General features: G+C 32.1%; 1 protein-coding gene across 1 annotated transcript; it reads right to left on the minus strand.

The window, feature by feature from the left end:
• Positions 1-2,322: 2,322 nt before the first annotated feature.
• Positions 2,323-4,235, minus strand: LOC148760443 (uncharacterized). Its single transcript, XM_088810488.1, has 3 exons — positions 4,178-4,235; positions 2,989-3,354; positions 2,323-2,895 (listed from the first exon to the last, which is right to left on the minus strand). The coding sequence occupies exons 1-3, from the start codon at positions 4,196-4,198 to the stop codon at positions 2,323-2,325; spliced, it is 960 nt and encodes a 319-aa protein (XP_088666614.1). The 5' UTR covers positions 4,199-4,235.
• Between the last annotated feature and the right edge of the window lie 17,888 nt (positions 4,236-22,123).

Below are 22,123 nucleotides of genomic sequence, written 5' to 3' on the forward strand. Positions count from 1 at the left end.
CATGAGTTGGTAGAAACGATAGGTAAATTGTGGATGCAAATTGATTTGGAAGTTGTTTGTGTATACTATACATATATATATATATATATATATATATATATATGTAAAATGTTTTAGAAACCACGAAACAAGCCCTTTTGCAATGTTTTGCATCAAATCCGTGCCTTGTATCTTTATGTGACGTGCATAGTTCAATGTATTTGTTAAATGGTTTAAATGCAAATTTTTGAGAGCTAGTTTTAGTTCGATCTTTATATAAATATTTACACCATGCATTTTAATGTGAAAAGCAATTTGAAAGGTTATCAAACTTTGTTTTCAAATTATTTAAAGCAAAAAACTCGAATACCTTGATTTGGTTTTGAAAACGGTTTCGATAAATTGAGAGCATCGAGAGTAAGTCGAATCTCACATCGGGATAGTGTGACCCTTGTGCACAAGTGAGCTCTAGCTAGAGAACCTTTGGGTCGTTGACTGGCTGTTAAACGTGGTTAAGGCACGGTCTGTAATTATACGTGGTAAGGGCACGAGTTGTTATACGTGGCAAGGCCACGAGTTGATATACGTAGTTGCGACCACATGATTTCTTCGATGTCGGCCAACATCATTGAGACTACCATGGTTGTGGGAATTTGGTGGTGGGAGGCCTCTCAAATTATTATCATGTGGAAGAGGGTCCACGAATTATGATTACCTACTCAAGAGCCTTGAGAGTTTTTAGACTTGTACTCTTTTGCATGGTGGAGAGTTAATGTTTTCTGTAGCTCCCTTATTTGATTGAAAACTTTCAGTGCTTTATATGTTGATTATGAGTTGATATACATGGTTGTGCACGATTATTTTTACATGCCACACATTTTGGGAGCATGTGTGATTTTATACGACTATTGTATTTTTAAAGGAAATAGATGATTTCGAGGATTGAAATTTATTTTACTATGCTTTGTTTTTGGCATTGTTTACCAAGGAAAATATTGCACTACGATTTTACGGCATTAGTTTACAAGGCACAAATACCTTACTTGTTATTTGGTTTTATAAGGTTATCACTTTATATTCTGGTTTTATTACTCAAATGATCTGCTCTAAGCTTGTTTCCCATCTACGCCCTGCTTACGGAGCTGATGATCATTGAGTCTGTGAGACTCACCCCTTTTTGCAGATAGTGATCGACCTAGCATGCGTTCATCGGCACATATTGTCTATGGCGGATAGGTAAAGGCATCTCATAGAACTTTATTTGGAGTTGCTCCACTACTAACTGCACGTTTGGTTCGCGGAATAGGCAGGAATAGAATAGAATTGCTATTCTGTGGGAATAGAATAAAGTGGGAATAGAATAGAATAGTTATTATTTTGTTTGGTATTGTGAATGGAATAGAGCAGGAATTGCTATTATGACTTATCACAGTGTTTGGTTGGTAGAAATAAGATTGGAATAAGAAAGGAATAGGTGATAAAAAGACAAAAATACCCTTGACCATATTAACAATTATTTTCATAAAAAAATAAAATTATCCCTATTATCATTTAAATACACATTTATCCCAAAAGATAATTATCCATCATAATTATATTTTTCCCTAATTACTAAAAATAATTATAATTTAATCACATATTTTTATAAATAGATAATTATTTAAAAATATAATTTAATTATATTATATTTTATCTATCATAATCAATTAAATTTGTGTATAGATTTTTTTTAAGCCAATTCTTCATATATTATGAATCATTTTCATATATTATGAATCATTTTTTTCTAAAAAAAATTGTAAATTATGTCTTTTGATAGATTAAATGCAAATTCATAAACCCTTTTAAAAAAAGAAGAAAATCATTTTTTTGAACCCAACATTTGGTGCTGCGGAAACATAAATGGCAAATAGAGAAATACCGTGTCTTTCAATTTATTATTTGCATTCCATATCTGGCAAGAAAATGACAATTTACCATTTTAACTAAAGCATATTAGCATGGAGATGCTATAAATATTAAAAGAGCCTTGTAATACTAAATGCCTTTTAGATGAAAATATTAGTACATATAATCTACAAATCATGTCTAGTTCAGAAAAATACACTGACCTTGAAATTAATGGATGAATATTCATCCTATTACACTAACTTACAACATGCATAAAGCAAATAAAGTCGCTACAATAATATCACCCTTATACAACTACTAACATAATTGTCAATTCAAAAGGATTTTGACTTGTTAATGAACCTCATAATTAATATCAACATCAAGCACAAGTGCCCAAAAGTTACAATCTCTGGAACTTACCTTTACAAAAAGTTTTAGATTCATCCAAGCTCAACGGTCAGCAAGAAATGTCCTCAGCCATTCAAGTCTTCGATTAGGATCAATACTAAAAAACACAAACATAAGAGTTGGAGATTCTGGAAGTTTAATTGAAGCTAAAACCCTTTCCATCGCTGTCAATCCCTCTACTTGACTTAAAATCCCATCCAACTCTTGAGCTTTTTGTTGGATGTTCACCTCTGCCCCAACACTTCTGCTAAACTCAATTCCAGCCTCTTTTATGTTTTCACCCAATATCGTTGCAGCAACAATAATTGATTCAGATGTGATGGGATCACCAGTCTCATTTAGCCTTTTCCTTTTCCTTGTTGAAGTTGTGTCACTTCTGGGAGCTGAAGTTTGAGGTTGAATATTGGAAAAATCCTCATCCTCAAAATTATATCCAGCTAGGTTTTCACCTTCAATTTCCTCATTGATTGTATCATTACAGTCTTGCATTTCTTCAAGGATATCTGCTGCAGTTTGTGCATCTTTCCCTGTTGCACGATCTCTTGCATAAATTATACTTAGCTCATTGAAGAAGGGAAAACTCTTTCTTCTAAAAGGGGCAGCCTCCTTATGACTCTAATAACAAAAAAAAAAAAAAAGACTATTAGTTATATTATTAGTAAGAAACTAATATGAAAATAATTAAATAACCCAAACTCAAAAACGTACCTGTATGTAAGCTTCCCATACTGAATCATCAGCAACAACCATGTTCCTTTGATCATCCCACCCAAATCCACTAGTATGTGTCCCTTGCACCATATCATATATAATAGCCCATTCTTTTTTCAAAGTCTTTATTCTAGACTCTATGTGGGGCTTCGCCTTCAAGTTTGCATCTGGTAATTTTGTTGCAAGCATATTTTCAAGTTCTATTAAATAACCCCCTCTAAACCCAGTGTCTGCATTGTATTTTCCTATATTGTGCAAATCAATCAAAGCTGTAACAAGTGCAACATCTTCATGAAAATTCCATTTTCTTTTGGTTCCCTTTGAACTTTGAGAAGCTAGTGCTGAAGATGTGGACATTGTTTTCTACCATACACCAAATATTTAATTATAAAAAATATTATTAGAATGCAAAAAAAATTAAAAATAAAGACATATATCCAATAATATATTAAAATTGGTCAAACTTTATTCACATGATAAAAAGTACAATATAAACAACACAATTAACAACAACAATTGATAAAATAATAAGACATTAAAAACAAATTAAAAAAAAGTACAACTTGAATTTAACTGAGGAAAGAAACCCAGCAATAGTCATTCAGTATCAATATGCCTAACAAATGTCAATCATCATTTTGCCTAGATGCTTGCCATTCATTGAACATCTGATTTGCTAATTCCATTCTGAAATTACCCCAAACATCAGTAGGATCAATAGTACTTATAAAATCCTCATCAACTGCTGTGTTGGTTTCAACATATTCTCCTAAATCCACTTCAATAGGGTCAAAACTCATCTCCCTCCTAATGAAATTATGAAGCAAACAACAAGCTATAATAATCCGATTATGTATCCTAATCGGATAAAATGATGGACTCCTAAGGATACCCCACCTCATTTTTAATAATCCAAAACATCTTTCTATAACATTGCGAGCAGCAGCATGTTTCATATTAAAAAATTCTTCAGGACTGCTTGGTTCATGGCCTTGACGCCATTCATTTAAATGATATCGTTGACCCCTAAAAGGTGCAAGAAAACCCTCACAATTTGTATAGCCCGCATCAACTAGATAGTAACAACCTATATAAAACAAACTAAATAAGTTATTTACTTATTTAAATTGAATAATCATATAGTACATAATTTGAAATACCTTTCCATTATCATAGGAAAGCTTACCATGAGGCACTTTAAGTCCATTTCTTCTCCTTAGTGCATCTCGAAGAACTCTGCTATCAGCTACAGACCCTTCCCAACCAGGAAGAACAAAGACAAATTGCATGTCAGGTGTACATACACCTAACATATTTGTTGCAATATCCCCTTTACGAGTGCGATATCCAGGTTTATCTGCACTTGGCACCTTAACTCTGATGTATGTCCCATCTAGAGCACCTAAACAATTCTACAAATCGGATGTAATGAATTACTAATAAGTAAACCTATTAATGTCTTGTATATATATAGTTACAAAAAATTATAAGATCAATAATCTACCTTAAACCACTTCCACCGATTGTCTGTTGAGTTTGTTGGAATGGGCTCAGGTTTTCTAAACAAATGTTCTTGCAATTTCAGGTTTGCATTTAAAACATTATGAAAGTGCCGACTAATTGACTCACCCGACCTTCTAAAATTTAAACTAATTACTCGATTCTTAACATGATGAGCAATAATATGTAAGAATATTGCTACTTGCTCATCTACAAGTATATTCTTTGTTGACTTCAACCCTCCAATACTTTCTAACATTTCACATAATTTAAAAAAGGCTTCTCTATTCATCCTAATTTGTGAAATACATGAAATATCATTATCATACACAAGTCGCCTCACATATTCTCGATTTGCAGCAAAATCTAATGTATAAGATCTTACTCTTGGCCTATAAGTACATAAAGTTGACGCTGCTGACAATAAAGTCAAGAATGAACTAACAGCACGACAAATCTCCATATAAAATTTAAAAATAGCTAGTAGCCTTTTTTGTCGTTCAGCATCTCTTCTCAAACACAAACGAACCATAACTGCAAAAAATAAATATTCTAATCTATTTTATTATGTAGATAACATATTAAAGCCATATGGCAATAAAAACGTGTAAAATTAAAAGATTGACAATGATGAAGTGTGAAAGTACTATTCACTTACCCCATAACGATAAAGAAGTTAGTTCTAAGAAGAGTGAAAACAAAAACAAAAAATTCAAAACAAAACTAACACCAAACACATCCTTATTTTGACTTTTGATTCTTATCTTTTATACGGGTGAGTAAAGAGGAAGAAGGTAAGATTCAATGATTTAATGCTATCTATATATTGAACTTTTATTAGAAGGAAAATTAAAAATATGGGTGTTGAACCTTGCTTGCTTTGTTTTTATAGTTGTATTATGAAATGAATTTAACTTTATATTGTATACAATATACGGGTTGAAAATATCTAGTTAATTTCGTCAAACATGGACTTGAACTTATAGTTGAGTTTTAAGCTTCTTACACATCTCATTTACCATTAACAATGTACATACCACATAAAATAAGCTTAATAAAATAATTTTTATGCGGGCATTAAAACACCTACACCCCTCAAAAGCCTAATAAACTTATAATTGTGTAGACGTATTTTTTCCTTTGTTTGAAAAAGTTTGCAATTAAGTCTTCTAAGGAATAGCACTAAGAAATTATTTTATTCAAATTTAGTTGTGAAATGTGAATGGGAATTAAATGTGAATGAGGATTTATTTTATTAAAATAAATTATTCTTTTTCAAATAAAATAATGTATTTTAATTATTTTAACTTATTAAAATTTCATATGATGTGTATATCTGGATACACGCTATCAGCCTGTCATATTCTGAAAGCCCTTCATTGTCAAGCTTTTAAATGAAAAATATTGACTTAGAATGCCTTTTCAAGCAGCAAATAAGTATAAAGGAACAAAATTTATTTAAAAGGAATAGAAATGTATATATGTATCTTTCATATTCAATTCGTACACCCATTTTATTAATTTATATATTCTAAAGAAATTATTGGAAGATTGAAATTCAACATTTAATCAACAATATATTGATTAATTGATAAAATTGTTCATCTTAATAATAAGTAGGTCTTTATCTTTCCAAAAAATAATAAGTGGTGTTGGTAAGAAAAGGTAAGAAATAAATAGATAAATAAAATAGGGAAAGTAAGATTCTTAACCCATAGACAGATCTGAAAAGAGTAAACTGCATTAAGCAAAGTCTTAATAACATGTTTCCATAAAAAGCCAAAGAAAAGCTTCCTCTCCACAGCTATAAGAAATAAGCTAAAAGCCTAAAAAGCAAGTCTCACCCAAAGTCCCCAAACCCAACTCATCAACAAGGCCAGCTTAACAGAACGTTTTTCACACAAAAAGATATGCAAATGCAATAGTACCGTTCCATGTGATGTTGGAAAAAAAAAAAAAGGCCTTCCAACTCATTTTTCCTATCAAAGATTCAATGTTTTCAGATTAGTACATATGCATACACATTAAGTATGAGTTAAGGAAAACATTTGGTCTGTCATTAATCATCTTGGTGTGAACAATGAACCAACAGTCTAGTTCATCAGATAGGTTCTTTAGATTATTGAGGCTAACATTTTGCTAAAGCACTGTACCAATTATTTGCTGCTTCATGTCCCAGCATCTAGAATTGAGTCAGGAAAATGATAAAAGACATACGAAATTTTTGAAGTTGATATAAGAAAACAGAATTTAAGATAAAGGATAAGGAATAATTACAAATTTGCATTTTAATTGACAAAACTAGTCCATTTTCGCACTAAATTCTTTATTCTGAAATTAAGTTTCTTAAATGTGTAAAGGTCTATTCAACATTCAAATACAGAAGAACTGCTTCAAAGATTTTAACAACTCAAGACTAAACCCAACTAATCAAAATTTTATAAAGGTGCAATGCAGACGAAATTTGTTAAAAATTTCCAGTACCAATCTCAAATTTGACTGTCACGGCTTCCTAATTGAACCCCAAAAATAATGACAAAACAACAAAGAGGAAGCTGCCATTGTCCAAGTCAGGGAGAAACAGGTATTGTTCACAACCAACACAGGAGGAAATACCAAACAAACTTAAGGCAAACAGAAAGAATTTCACAAACCAAAATAAAAAATACTCATACGATCAGCATGCAAATACAGAAAACTTTTAACACAAAAGAAAAAAAAATGAAAAACACCCAGATGATCAACAAGTAGAAGCATTTTTACTAAACTATTACAGGTCATTAACAGATAAAAATAATAACTATTACAGGTCATTTAAAAAAAATGTATACAATTTGTCTTATATTCTTATTATTATTGTTCAAGTTGTTATTTGCTGCTTTCAAGTGATTTAACATCTATTATAATTCTATAGTGAAACCTCAGGTGTCAACACCACCAAACAGCTACTCACACCCAAATCCCAGCAATTCAATTCGCAGCAAACCAGTAGAACCCTGTGTCGTTGACTCACACCCAAATCCCAGCAATTCAATTCGCAGCAAACCAGCAGAACCCTGTGTCGTTGACTCACACCCCTAACCCAACATCCACGCAGAAAGCCAAACCCAACAGCAACAAGGATTTTAACACATGAAACACTTACAGGAAAACACACAAATCCAAAATAGTTTCACAGCAAAACCAAATCACAACCAATCAACAGAAAATAAAAGCACAATAAGTAAGTACCTAGACTATGGAAGAGACCAACGTAACTTGAAAGTTGGACGAGAGAGGCGGTGCTATTGTCAGAACCCAAACAGTGGAAGAGTGGCGGAGAGAAAGAAGGGAAGAACGGCTGAGAGAAAGAGGGAAAGGAGGAAGAGAGAGAGAAAAAAATCTTTTATATGGATCAAATTGTAATTTTGTAAGTTTGGTAAGGGCATTTTAGTCATTACATGTTTGACAGCTATTCCATGAGACATGGAATAGATATTACGGGGGGAGGGGGAGGGAATAGATAAAGCTGGCTAAAAGCCAGCCTTATGGAATTTTTATTCCTGCGGCACCCGTATTCCGTGTTCCAATTTGTAACCAAACGAAGGTGTAGAAAATGACCGGGAATAGAAGGGGAATAGCATAGCTATTCCCCATACCAAACGTGCTATAAAGGTCGAGTTGTTCATAGCATAATTGTTTGTAAATAGTGTTAATATAAATGTACAATTGGAGATTTTAGACTATAATGTATTCTTACAATTATGGTGAATAAAGGTTAAGATGTCTTATTACGACTTTTGTTCAAATCTTATTACAATGTGTTATATGGTTCAAAGTAATTTCATAGATTGATGGCATGAATATGAAGTAATAACTAAAATTTCAATTAAGTAACATGATTAGGATTAAATAAGGATAATTAATTAAGTTAGACTTAATTGAAAAGAACAATATAAAGTGGGAAATTAATTTAGTTCCCAAAGACTTAATTAAATTAAAATGCAACTGTTATATATATGGTTACAAATTAGTTTGGCTATATAAATATGTTATGTTAGCAAACTAAAACTCGAAGCCTCAAACCACTTCCAAGCCGTTTCATAAAATAAGAAAAGAAAAATAGTTTTCTTTGTATGACAAAAACAAGATTCGGCAAGAACTTTTGATTTTTTGTTTTAAAAACAAAACTTACTAGCACAAGTAAAATCTTACCTTTGATAAGGTCTTATTCATTCACTGTGTGGATTACTGTTTAAGGCCTAAAACTTGAGTGATTGAAGATTTGACAAATTCTAAAGGTGAATAAGCAAATATTTTGGATTTAATTGGCCCTTGATTATAATATCTAGAGTAAGGTATGTAACTCTTAAACTTATGAGTGTTCATAATTAATTTGAAAGTTACATGAAAAACACAAACATTGATCCTATAGGATTCGACGATTTCTCTGATTAAATGCTAGTTTATTATTCTGCTGCGTTATATTATTTTAATTTATTGATTATTTTCAGGTTTGAGCATGAGGTCGAATCCTAATAGTGGTATCAAAGGCATTGTTTGATATTTTTCATGTAATTTGCATGCTTAATTCTTGGTGATAATCAATAGGATTAATTTAAGTGTTGATTTGGTATATATAAATTTTAAAGGCTTTCTTTAAAATTTGTTTTTCTATTTTAATTCAAATCTGGACAGTATATAATTAATTCATTAAAACATGTTTTAAAAGGTTTAAAATCATGTTTAGTTGAAAAATTAATGAATGGATTAAAATGCTTGCAAAGCCAAGTTAAAACTGAATAGTTTTGAGGTGTTTTAGGGATTAATGTGCCAAGTTTTTGAGTTGTTTTTAATTGTTAAAAACTAGTTTTATCAAATTAAATTACTGCATGTTTCGGCCAAACTTGATTTAGTATGAAAGGGTTCATAAAAATCATGTTTTCGAGTTCCGAAACATCAAAGATTCAATTCAGAAAATTTTAGATAGCTATGATCAGTTTTAGTGGCTTAATTCTTTATGAATTTTGTATTTACTTGTTAAACACACTTACTAGAAATTTTCAACAGCTTTTTCATGAGTTTGACTCATGATTTATGGAGTTTTAAGAGCACTAAAATACCATCTATTTTAATTTTGGGTAATTCATAAAAAAAAAATTGTTCCTTACTTTAAAAGCAATTCCTAAAATTAAGGATAGAATTTTAATTTTGGATGATTAATAAAAATAGGAAATTGTTTCCTACTTTAAAAGAAATTCTTAAAATTAAGGATAATATTTTAATTTAGAAAATTCATAGGAAATAGTTTCCTACTTTACAAGAAATTCCTAAAGTTTTGGTTTGACTAGAAGTTTTCAAAATTTGTTAAGTCACCATTTAGGTAACTTAAACAACATACAATTTAGGAAACTAATCCATGTTTTAAATGTTAGAAATTAAAATATTGTCTTAGATATATTTTAGGAAGTTTACCTAAAATAAAATGGTTTCCAAGATTAAAAGGAGTTTTAATTATGGAAAGAAGTAAAATGGAAAGTCTTAAAAAAGAAAATTTTATATCAATGAATTTCTAATAAGAAATACAAAGTAAAATGTTTACTTTAAGTGCTTTGAAAATGAGAATTTCTTAAACACTAAATTGAAATAAAATAATATCAAATAATTTGAGTCTAGCACTTTAAGTGAATTAATTGATGCTTTTCTCAAAAATACACAAGATCACCAAGTGATATTGAGTTTGCATTTATTTCTATACTTTTGATTGTAATTATATAGCATGAGGATGATTATGCACTTAGACCTTAGAAGATTAGGTCATAGATGATTAAATTTATTTCTCATGGTATTTTTTTTAAAATAGGGTCTACGCACCCTACCTTATCTCTATTTTATTTGGGTTGTAAAATTCTTTTCTCCCCTAAGCCCCCTTATTGTAACTCAAGGTTTCTTGATTATAAAATGTAATTAGTTACATCAAAGTGTAAAATTAGGGTTTGATAGAAAAGTTTTTGTAACTTGAAGATGAAGATCCAAAGGTGCCATGGAGATTCAAGGAGATTACAAGCAAAGCTTGAAGATGATGTTTGTGTGAATCCCTTAGGAATTTGACCAATTAATTTCTTTAATAGCTCAAGGAAACTAAAATTAGTAAAGTCCATAATCATACTAGTAGTTGGCATGAGATAGATTTATTTTTCAATACATATATATGTGATATATGTGAAATACGATAAATGCTATGCATGTCAACAATGCTAAATCAATGAGACCTTAATCAATGAGTTAATACATAAAAATCCCTCATTAATATATTGAGTCAAAAAGTTACCTTCCACCATATAACAAGATAACTAAGCTGCTCTTTTAATTGGAGGCTTGTTGAGTCACTCAAGGCCAAACTTTTACACAAGTACGTTTGAGTTATTGGTGGGTCTTACTTAACTAGTATCATGTTGTTCGGATGTGTCACACATGACCACATAGTATTAGAGGCATAGTTAGAGAAAATTTATATGATACATTTAGACAAAGATTTGTCACATAACTGATCTAGGAGTTGTATGAGATATAATTGATAAGCTAAGTTACCTACCTAATCAGTTTCATTATGGCTTGTTGAGTCACTCAAGGTCATGCTAAGATGAAAAGAGTCGTAACTCAATAAGAAGTTTAAATGTTAAATATCTCGAAATAATAAAATAGGGCTATTATTTTGATAAAATATTGAGAATATAATGTAAGATTTTAAAACTTTGTCTTTATGATTATATAATTTGCGTTAATGACTAATAATCATTTATATTGATTTATATAGGATATAAATCTATCTTGGCGAATAGTTTGTCACTTAAAAATATACTTGATACAAACAAGTTGACAAATCCAAATTTAATTGACTGGTTTCGTAATATCAAGATTGTCTTGAAACAAGAGAAAAAGGCTTATGTCCCAAATGGTCCGTTCCCGAGGAACCTAGCGATGATGCTACAAATGAGGAAAATGAGGCTTATAGAGTTTATATGGATGATCTAAATCAAGCCACATGAGTGATGTTGGCTAGCACGGGTCCAAATCTTCAAAAGCAGCATGAAGTTATGAATGCCCTGGATATTATCGTGAACCTTAAAGAAATGTTTGATAAAGAAAGTAGCACAGAGAGAATCGACATTTCAAGGGAATTGTTTCAATGTAAGATGCTTGAGGGAAGCCCGGTAATGCCTTATGTGCTTAAGATGATACGATATATCACTCGACTTGAGCAGTTGGGTTGGGTTATGGTTATGATTGGAGCATAGACCTTATACTTTCTTCGCTACCAGAGAGCTATTCACAGTTTATGTTGAACTTCAACATGAACAAGATTAAGGTAACCCTTTCAGGCTTATTGAATATACTCACACAGGCTGAGAACACTATAACGAAGGAGAAGCCTTCTGCTCATCTTGTCTTTTATAAGAAAAATAAAAATAAGAAAAGAAAATTTTCTAAGAAAGACAATGATGAAAAGGTATCAACTTCAAAAAGTATAAAGCCTACTAAAGAAGTGAAGAAGGAGAACGACAATGACAAATGCCATTTCTACGGCAAACTAGGGCATTGGAGGTGCAATTGCAAGGATTATCTTGAATCCATCAAAGGGAAGAAACAAAAAGAAGCTTCCACATCAAGTATGAATCATATGATGATTTATTTTTCATTATTTGGTAAATGACACCTTACTTTTTATTAATGGTTTTAATATGCCTGACATATTGAAGGAACTAATGACAAGATGCAGTGAAGAATAGGATTATGAAGGGGACAACCATAGTTGATGGTGATCAAGCTTGTCGACCTATATTAGATTGTGGAACAATAAATAATTTTAGAACATTGAATATTTTCATGGCATGATTGTCAAGATGGGATGTTTTTGGTTTTGGACCTATGGCTAAATATTTTATTTTATGTTTAGGAAACATAGAATTATATTTTGCTAGCATGAGATGCTTAGCTTATATATATATATATTTACATATTTACAAAACATCTCATTTTATTTTGGAATTGTTCTAAATTATTTATCCTTAAGTATAACCTTGCATATATGATAATCAATATTAAGTCATAATGATAAAATTCATTGTAAGATTATTTTTCTTTTGATTATGAATAAAAAAAGGTAATTAATGAGTTGACTTAGACAAAATTGAGTCATAACTCAATGAATTCATAATAAGATTATGAACATATTTAGTCAATGAGCACTCTTAATGAAATCTTGGATCTAAACTAAGATTGCTTAGAACTAAATAACAATTGATTATCATAATGAATTCATAAAAGATGAATTGCAAAGCATTCCAAACCCAATTAATTGCATGAACTAACCTTTGAAAGGATTTTATCCCATAACCAATGATTAATGACTAATGACATGTAAGTATACATAAAAGTTATGGACATAACACCTCAAAGGAAAGTAAATTAGTTTACTTGTCAAGATTTCTATACATGATAGAAATAGTGGGAGCTAATGACACTTTAAAGGTCAAAAGTCATGAAATTATGAAATCCAATAGATAAGATCTTGTCACGACCCAATTTTCTGGGCCATGACCGGCGCATGAGCTCAATGAGCATAGCTCACTAAGCCCAAGCAAGCCTATCCATTTACCTTTGCTTAACAAATTTATCATATCATGCATATACACACACCTTTTTCCGGGTGTGAACATAGCCAAAACATCATGACATTATCGATAATAATATACATGCACTATACCAGTCATGTATTTAACAATTTACATTGCATACACATATTCACATTGTTAGATTGTATTCACAATACAAAAGGACCCATGACTTCCAGCGGAGACATTTACAATAAAAGGGATTACTATCGAATGTCAGACACATACCCAAGAGATGCACTATGGGGACTCCTTGATTTAGGGTCGAACAGTCACCTGATCTGAAAATATGAATTTTTATAAAACGTGAGTACAATACTCAGTGAGTGAACAAGATGGGAACAAACATACCATAAGGAATGTTTATCGAAATCATGATGCATTCATTTTCTCAAAACCATGCAATTGTTTTAGCTACTTTAAACCCCTCATGTAAACCCCACATGAGTAAATCACTTTACAAAAATCTATGCTCAACTATGGTACCAAAGAAATGGGAAATATGGCAAAAACCCACAAGTTAGCAAAATAGACAGAAAGTTTCTTGCTGTAGCGAACTTCATTCTCGCTGCAGCGAGAACTAGAACATCAAGGAAAAAGTCTCCTTTTTCCCTTAAAACAAGTCATCCTACTAAAATAACAATAGCAACATATAACACATGTAAACTTCTAAATTTCAACAAAACAAATGCTTACATATTTGCATTTACAACCATATACCCATCATCAACATGCACACCATCCCATCATCATCATCATGCATATCATCCCATCATCATCATCTCATATGCAACGGCTTATGCGCATATAGCCAGGTCAGCAACGGCTTATGCGCATATAGCCTGGTTAGCAACGGCTTATGTGCACTCCCACTCACACATAGTCGGGTCAGCAACGGCTTATGTGCACTCCTACTCGCACATAGCCGGGTCAGCAACGGTTTATGTGCACTCCCACTCGCACATAGCCGAGTCAGCAACGGCTTATGTGCACTCCCACTCGCACATAGCCGGGTCAGCAACGGCTTATGTGCACTCCCACTGGCACATAGTCGGGTCAGCAACGGCTTATGTGCACTCCCACTCGCACATAGCCGGGTCAGCAACGACTTATGTGCACTCCCACTCGCACATAGCCGGGTCCAAATCAACATGCAAAGAAGCATCCAATACATATCATGCATTTTATCATATTGTGATAACACATAAACCATTGTATAGCACATTTTCACAATATAAAATCATTTTACTAAAAGCTTGTTCCCAAGGTACATTTTCTAAGACAAGTTGGATAGAATCTTTCATATTCCCCAAAACAAGTTTGAAATGTAGGTCCACTCACCGGTATTAGGAGTAGAAATACTCATATTTTCAGTCCACGGGTACAGTCCTTTACCCGTATCTAATGGCTCACCACCTAGCCATAATCCATGACACATATTCCAATTAAATTGTGTCTAACAGTCATAAGCTATTTCAAGCTCGATATATATATGATATGAAATGAAAAATGCACGGGTAGCCATCTAGACCCAGTAGTGGCTTAAGTCGATTTTTCATCCTATCAATTGGCCAATGCGTTCAATTTCACTCCAAATTAATCCATTTCTCCTCTAATACCGTAATTTACCACATACCATTTAAATAGAGCCAAATTCAGCATTAGAACCCTCACAGTTCCTAATAGAAAAATTTGGTCATTTGGTGCACTAGCACCGAAAATTTTTCTACATAACCGTTTCACCTTAATTCATCATTTTTCAAGCCATTTTCCTTGAAATAAAAACAATCCCCCATTGATATTGAGCCCTCATGGTTCGACCAAGAAGGAACCTTAGAGAAATTGAATATTTCTTTTGTGTTTTTGTTCATAACCATGCTTAACTATCCCTAAACACTAACATAGTCTAAAATCAAATTATTCCAACAACAATTCCTCTTCCATACCCATTTTTCAGAATTGAATTCATCATAATAACTCAATATTCAACCACGAAAATCAAGAACAAAAGCATGGGTAAGCTAGGTATCAAGGAGAATTAAAGAAATTTGAACTTACCTAGCTTGTTTCATTGAATTCCAACACTTTCTCTTTGATTTTTTTTCCACCTAGGGCTTGTTCTTCCTTGGTTTCTCTTCTCTTCTGGTTTGGCTGATCACTATGGGAGAAATGGGCTGATTTTTATGCCTTTTATAAAGAAAATAATGAATGGATGAGATTTTGACAAATGTCACCATTCCATTGGTCCATGTGTCATACTTAGCCATTAAGCAATCTCTCTCCACCACACATTTCTCATGTTTATCCATTTACAGGATGAATAAAATCCCTTGGCCTTGACAAGTGTTGGGGTAAAAAATTTACTGATTTGCCCCCGAGGAGAAAAAATTATGATTTTGCCCCTATACTCCGAAATGTACCGGAATCAAATTATGTCTACTTTTCAACCTCAAATAACACTAACATTGATCAATATTAACCAAATGGGGCAAAAAACTCGTTTTATAAAAATTCCCGTTTAGTCCTCTAGTGGCAAAATTACCATTTTGCCCTTGTGCTCCAAAAATACCAAGAATCATAATTTTTTTTCACTGCTAAACATCATTTTATACTCCAATAATCATAATTATATTTCATATAATTACTCTTGGTCAAATGTGATCAAATCTTGGCTAAAAATCTCCATTTAATCATGAAATGATAAAATGATCGTTTTGTCCCTAATCGGTCAATTTTCCTGATGGACTCCAAACTGGACCTTGAACTCCGAATCACTATTTTAAGCCATTCTGTGGGTTTTCAAAATTTTTAATTTCCTCTTAGAATTTCTATTTGAACTAGCTCAAGGGTCGATTTAACTTAGTTGTACCACTCGGTACAATACCGTCTTTTAATCGAGCTTGACAGGGTCTCACAAATCTATGCACAAAAATTGATTAAATGGGATGCATAAAGATGCATAATTCATGAGATAAATCTATTAAATACAAATCATTAGTAGGATGCATATTAATGCACTACTCATGTAAGCTGAGTCTACTAAATAATCCAACATGAATGATTGGATAATAATCTCTATTCAATGTAATAAATTCAAAATAGTTGAATACATTGAATAAGATAAACATATTTTGTGCACATCATAAGGTTAGTGAGACTAAGATAAGTTACTCATTAAAAAATGTATAAGATACATTTACCAGTCTTAGAAAAACAAAACTGGAACTAAAGAGTTAAAGCCTAAAAAAGGATTCAACAAAAGAATTTAGGATTACATGTTAAAGGAGTTTAACATAGAGAGAATTATAAATGTTAAAAGTGATATAAAGTCATGATTAAGCAGTTGTATTGGATTGGATCCAAAACAAGAGATAACTGCATGATTATATCTATAATCGGATACAAATATTTTGTTTACGCTACAAAAGAGGAGATATTTGGATCATTGGTTTAATGAACCAATAAATGATTCCGAGTTATTAAAATAACAACAAGAGCCATAATAATGGAATTAAGGACTCGTTGTGATCTAAATTAGTATTTCAATTATGACAACGGAGATTGTCAAACATATAAATTAACATAGTCACAAATATTGCAATTTGAGTTGTCCTAGTAGAGACACAATTGCTAAGCGAAAGAGTTTGATATTGGATACGTTGGCAATTGACTCAAGTGCAAATGGGAGATTGTTGGTATATGCCCTTGAGCCAATTGGATTGATCAATATATATATATATATATATATATATATATATATATATATTGTCATTTAATGCATATTTAATCACATAACTATATGTGATAAAGGTTTTTCTTCATGTTAGTGCAATAATAAAGAGTTATTAAGTACTAATTAGATGAAGCCCATGGAACATAAAGGCCTTGTAAGAGAATTGTAAAGTTATTACAATTATAAGATCACTATGCATCAAAGCCATGTTCCTAAACTTGTTCCTAGTCATTGTATTGTCAAGACAGGATATTGACAATGCTTAAAGACTGATACATGTTAAGCTTCCTTACTTGGGAAGTAAGAATTGATCTCATAGATTGAAGTATATGGGATACTTGAGGATAACATGTAGGTGCTTGTTAAAGAATAATTTCACTAAACATGACCCGCTATGAGAACTCCATTTAGTATTTCACTCAAATATCTATGGAAAATGTTCTCATGTGATAGTTGTGTAATTAGTCCTTAGACTTGAGACACCAAGTCATCTTGTATGAGGAATGACATACTTTGATTTCACCTCTACGGGTCTGGAGGAAATCAGATGCCTAAACAGGGTGTTTTTAGGTTTTCCATGAACCATGCGAAGGTGAATGAGTAGTCAAGAGAGGATTCATCACCCAAAGTGCTATGAGGAGATGTATCTCACTTGTTCTTAATTCTTGATTAACTTGTAAAGTCTTTGGCTAAAGCATGATGAATTTAAGGAAAGTTAGTTTCCTAAATTCATAAGGTTAGTCATGAATTGTGAGAACTAATATGGAATGTCATAAGTAGACACTGCGCCATACTTAATGACATATCTAGGATATTTGATAAAATGACTATATTGCACTGAGAGGCTTATCACTAAAAGGTTTTGTCAAATTCTTTAATTAACTCTTTAACATTTGGATGGTTATGATGTATTGCTGGATGCCGCTCATGATCAATAAATATAAATTAATTATCAAATTGATATTTGATTATGATTTATATTTATTGCCAACATGTTAGAAGCTTAATGGGTCACATACATTAAGTAACACGATTGGGATTAAATAAGGATAATTAATTAAGTTGGACTTAATTAAAAAAAATAAAATAAAGTGAGAAATTAATTAAGTTCTCACAGACTTAATTAAATTAAAATACAATTGTTGTATTTAGGGTTACAAATTAGTTTGGCTATATAAATATGCTATATTAGCAAACTAAAACTCAAAGCCTCAAACCACTTCTCAGCCGTTTCATAAAATAAGAAAAGAAAAATAGTTTTCTTTGTCTAACAAAAATAAGATTTGGCAAGAACTTTTGGAGTTTTGTTTTAGAAACAAAACTTGCTAGCACAAGTAAAATCTTACATTTGAGAAGGTCTTATTCAATCACTTTGTGGATTACTGTTAGAGGCCAAACACTTGGGTGGCTGAAGATTTGACAAATCCTAAAGGTGAAGAAACAAATATTTTGGATTTAATTTGCTCTTGATTACGATATCTAGAGCAAGGTATGTAACTCTCAAACTTATGAGTGTTCATAATTAATTTGAAAGTTACATAAAAAACACAAACATTTATTTTGTAGGATTCGGCTGTTTCTCTGAGTAAATGCTAGTTTATCATTCCGCTGCGTTATATTATTTTAATTTATTGATTATTTTCATGTTCGAGCATGAGGTTGAATCCCAGCATGTTATGCACGCGTATATGTGAATGGAGAATGATGGCTTGAGGGCGTATGTGAGCGCCAAAAGTGCGCAAATGAATGTTATATGAATGGGTGTATGAAACCACAGTTATTTATGAAATATTTGCTTATGTGAATGCTTATGGACATGTTATTTGGTAAATTCCATAACGATGCGATAATACATGTGTTGCAACATAATGGAAAACATATGAAGATGCTTCATATATAATGAATGATGATTATGTTTGATGATTCTAGGCTTCCTTATGTCTAGAAGGCTATACCCATCTAGGTCCTTGCATCGGTCATGTCCCTAGAAATGATATATGATAGCATGGCTCGATGCGTACTATGAGTTGTGCATGCCTTAGGCAGGTTGTCTATGTGCCTCAACACCAAAGGGGTTTTCTCCACATCGCATGGTCCCGATGGAATGGGGGTTACTCAACAACCTACCTTCTCAATGTGCACCCGATAGGCACATTTGGCTTCCTCTGATATCTTGAACCACAAGCCGTCACACAGAAACTTAGTTGAATGTAATAGAAGAATAAGAGTTTATTTGATTTTTTAAAAAATAATTTAAGGGTCTAAGGAAGTTTAGAATGGAAAGCTGTAAAGCAACAACAACACAATTAGCTGCTGGAAGCAAGTTTGGCAAGAATGATGGAAATGTAGAGGTTGATGAAACTCATTACAAAAAGCTAATAAGCAGTCTAATTTACCTATCTGTATCCAAACCATATATCATGTATGCTACCAACTTATTATCCAATTATATGTAAAAGCCCTCAGAAGTACATTTGACTGCAACTAGAAGGATCCTTAGATACATTCAAGGAACATTAAATTATAGTTTGAAATACAATAGGAATGTGAACCAGGAACTTTGAGGCATATTGGAAAGTGAGTGCACAGGGAGCTGGGAGGATTTCAAATGTACTAGTGACATCTGTTTCTCCTTTGGAAGTGGTGTCTTTCCCTGGAACTCTAAAAAGCAAGAAATTGTTGCTCAATCCTCAGTAGAGGCTGAATATGTCGTTATTCATTCAACCAGAAATTAAGCACTTTGGCTTAGGAAGATTTTGCTGGATTTAAAGGTTATTCAAGAAAAACCAACAGTTTTATGGGTGGATAACAAATCAGCTATTGCAACAGCTTCAAATCCTATCAATCATAGAAGAACAAAGCACACTTGAGTCAAATTTCACGCTATAAGAGAAGCAGTCGAAAATGGAGAAATTTCTGTCATGTATTGCTACACTTACAACCAATTAGCATAAATTTTCACAAAAGGGCTTGCCAGATGGAAGTTTGAGACCTTGAGAGATAAGCTGGGAATGTGCAACTCTAACATTCAGGGGGTGCGTTGAAGGAGAAAGTCAATCTGCACTTGATTTCATATGGCACGAAGTGGTATTTGAAATTAGTTAGTAAAGTGACCAGGCTAATGCCAGTCACGTGCTTGTTTATTTTAGCCTTATGCTTTGTTAGTCACGTGTTTTGAAATTTCATTTTTATTTCCTATTTCAGATGAGTTTGTTTCTTTCTTGTTCGTATCGAGACTATGACTACCAGATGGCTTTAAATCATTGGTTTATTGAGCTTGGGGAATAGCAAAATGCTGGCAGCTGTGTGCCTATTTCTTTTCTGTTTTTCTATGCAAACCATTACTTGCCTACGGCGTCGTTTTTTACCTTTGCATTTGGCCTTCATATAAAAATGTCGTCTTCCAAATCTGTTCTTTCCTGGATCCTTAACCATATTTGCAGCTTCATTGTTCAAAAAAATATTATCAAAAGTCTAACAGGTTTCCCATGCTTCTCAATGATGGTTTATCATAGCTTTATAGACTTTTTTTTCATTTGGAAAAACAAGGCAAAGTTAAATAAAATAAATTTTACACAACTAAAATATATTATTACTGTCAAAGAAAATAGATTTAAATACTAAAACGATATATGACTTAATTTATTTTATACAGAAATTTTTTTTATTTTTTTATTAAATTAAAAAAACCTTTATCCTTTAATTTATATCCAAACAAATCTTTAATTTAATTAAAAAATTAATAATCGTCGACTCTAATATCAACTGAAATTTTTTTTGTAAATGTCAGTTGATGATATGGTCATTTGGCAACTAATGTGGTCACATTATATACAACAGAACTACCATATCAATTTTCATATGATCATGTCAGTTATCGCATAACCGTGTTATCAAGGTATGTAAATAAAAAAATATAATGAATTTTATGACGGTTAATTTTTGTCAAAATTAATAGTATTTGTAGATACAAATTTTAGAATTTCTTAGAATACAATAAAATAATTTTTTTCCTTTTGCATAAAGCATTATAGTTTAGAATTTTTTTTACTATCTAAACCTAAAAAAAATATGTATAAATATGTGAGACTACACTAAAACATTTCCTTTTGTTAGGGTTTATTAGAAAATAAATTAGGACCAGTATAAGTAGTCCATTTAAACTTAACAGCTACTTTTTCTTTCGGTGGAGAAAACAAAAGCAAAAAGGAGTATTTCACAAGCATCTCTTTGTGTAAGATTTGAGGAATTCCAATAGCAAACTTGAAGAAGTAAAAGATTATCAATGGGATCATCCTTACGAGTTGAGTAAAAACTCTTTTTTTGGAAAAAAAATCTTGTTTTGTTGTACGAATTTGGAAATAAAATTTAGAAGAAAACCCTAAAAACTTTTGTAATGTTCACATGTTCTGGATGATTCATAGAAGTTGGGCTGTTTGATTTTCTTTCTATTACGTGAGCTGTTTAATTTTCTTTCTGTTCATTTTTTTTAAGTGTTATCTTTATCTCTACCTCTATCTTTGTCTATGCACCCGAACATTTAACTTATTGATTGATGTATGATCCCATACCTAAAGAGTAGGGTTCGAATCCTCCTCTCTCCTAATTATAAAAAAGAAAAAGTGTTATCTCTATACCTCATGTGTTGGTTGACCGAACCTACTGTCACTGCTATCGGTCGTTGCTCATCTATGACCTTTGTTATCGTAAAGAAATCCCTTTTATTCAGCTCAATCTCCTCATTAATTTGTTTAATTGATATACTTTTTCGAAAATCTTCTTTTTCTCCAAATCTCAGGAAAGCCAAAGCTAGAGAAAACTTAAATATACCGCTAATCACTACACCCATTCATAAAAAACCCCCTTTCTATCTTCCTTTGGATCCCCTCCCTATGGTAGTGTTCTTGTTGTTGTCAAAGAGGTGGAATTTGAGTGTGATTCTGGGGAAATGTTTTGAGCGTAGTTATGCAGGTGCAAGGAGGTGTGGGTATGCAATGATGGCATGGGAAGGGAGGAGAGGCATGTTCCTCCTTCCATTCTTTATTTTTGGGGAAGGGAGGGTATCGCAAACCATGACCTATTAAATGTGAGCTTTAATTCTCAATTAATAGATTGGACCACTTAATACATTGGATCTTAAACTCAATTAAAAATCATTAAGTCTTACACCCATAATAAAATAAGTCCAAATAAAAATAAGACTTAAAACTTTAAAATGAGAAATCGAAGTAATATCAGTGATGAC

This window comes from Theobroma cacao, chromosome 10 (genome assembly GCF_053813885.1).
Source record: "Theobroma cacao isolate CCN51 chromosome 10, ASM5381388v1, whole genome shotgun sequence".
NCBI classification, from domain to species: domain Eukaryota; kingdom Viridiplantae; phylum Streptophyta; class Magnoliopsida; order Malvales; family Malvaceae; genus Theobroma; species Theobroma cacao.

Bases quoted from the DNA above. Each gene is read 5' to 3' on its own strand.
- LOC148760443 (XM_088810488.1), bottom strand. From the start codon at position 4,198: ATGGACTTAAAGTGCCTCATG. The intron at 3,355-4,177 runs GTAAGCTTTCCT...GGTGTATGGTAG, and splicing joins TGGACTTAAAGTGCCTCATG to AAAACAATGTCCACATCTTC. The intron at 2,896-2,988 runs GTACGTTTTTGA...TTTTGTTATTAG, and splicing joins TATGGGAAGCTTACATACAG to AGTCATAAGGAGGCTGCCCC.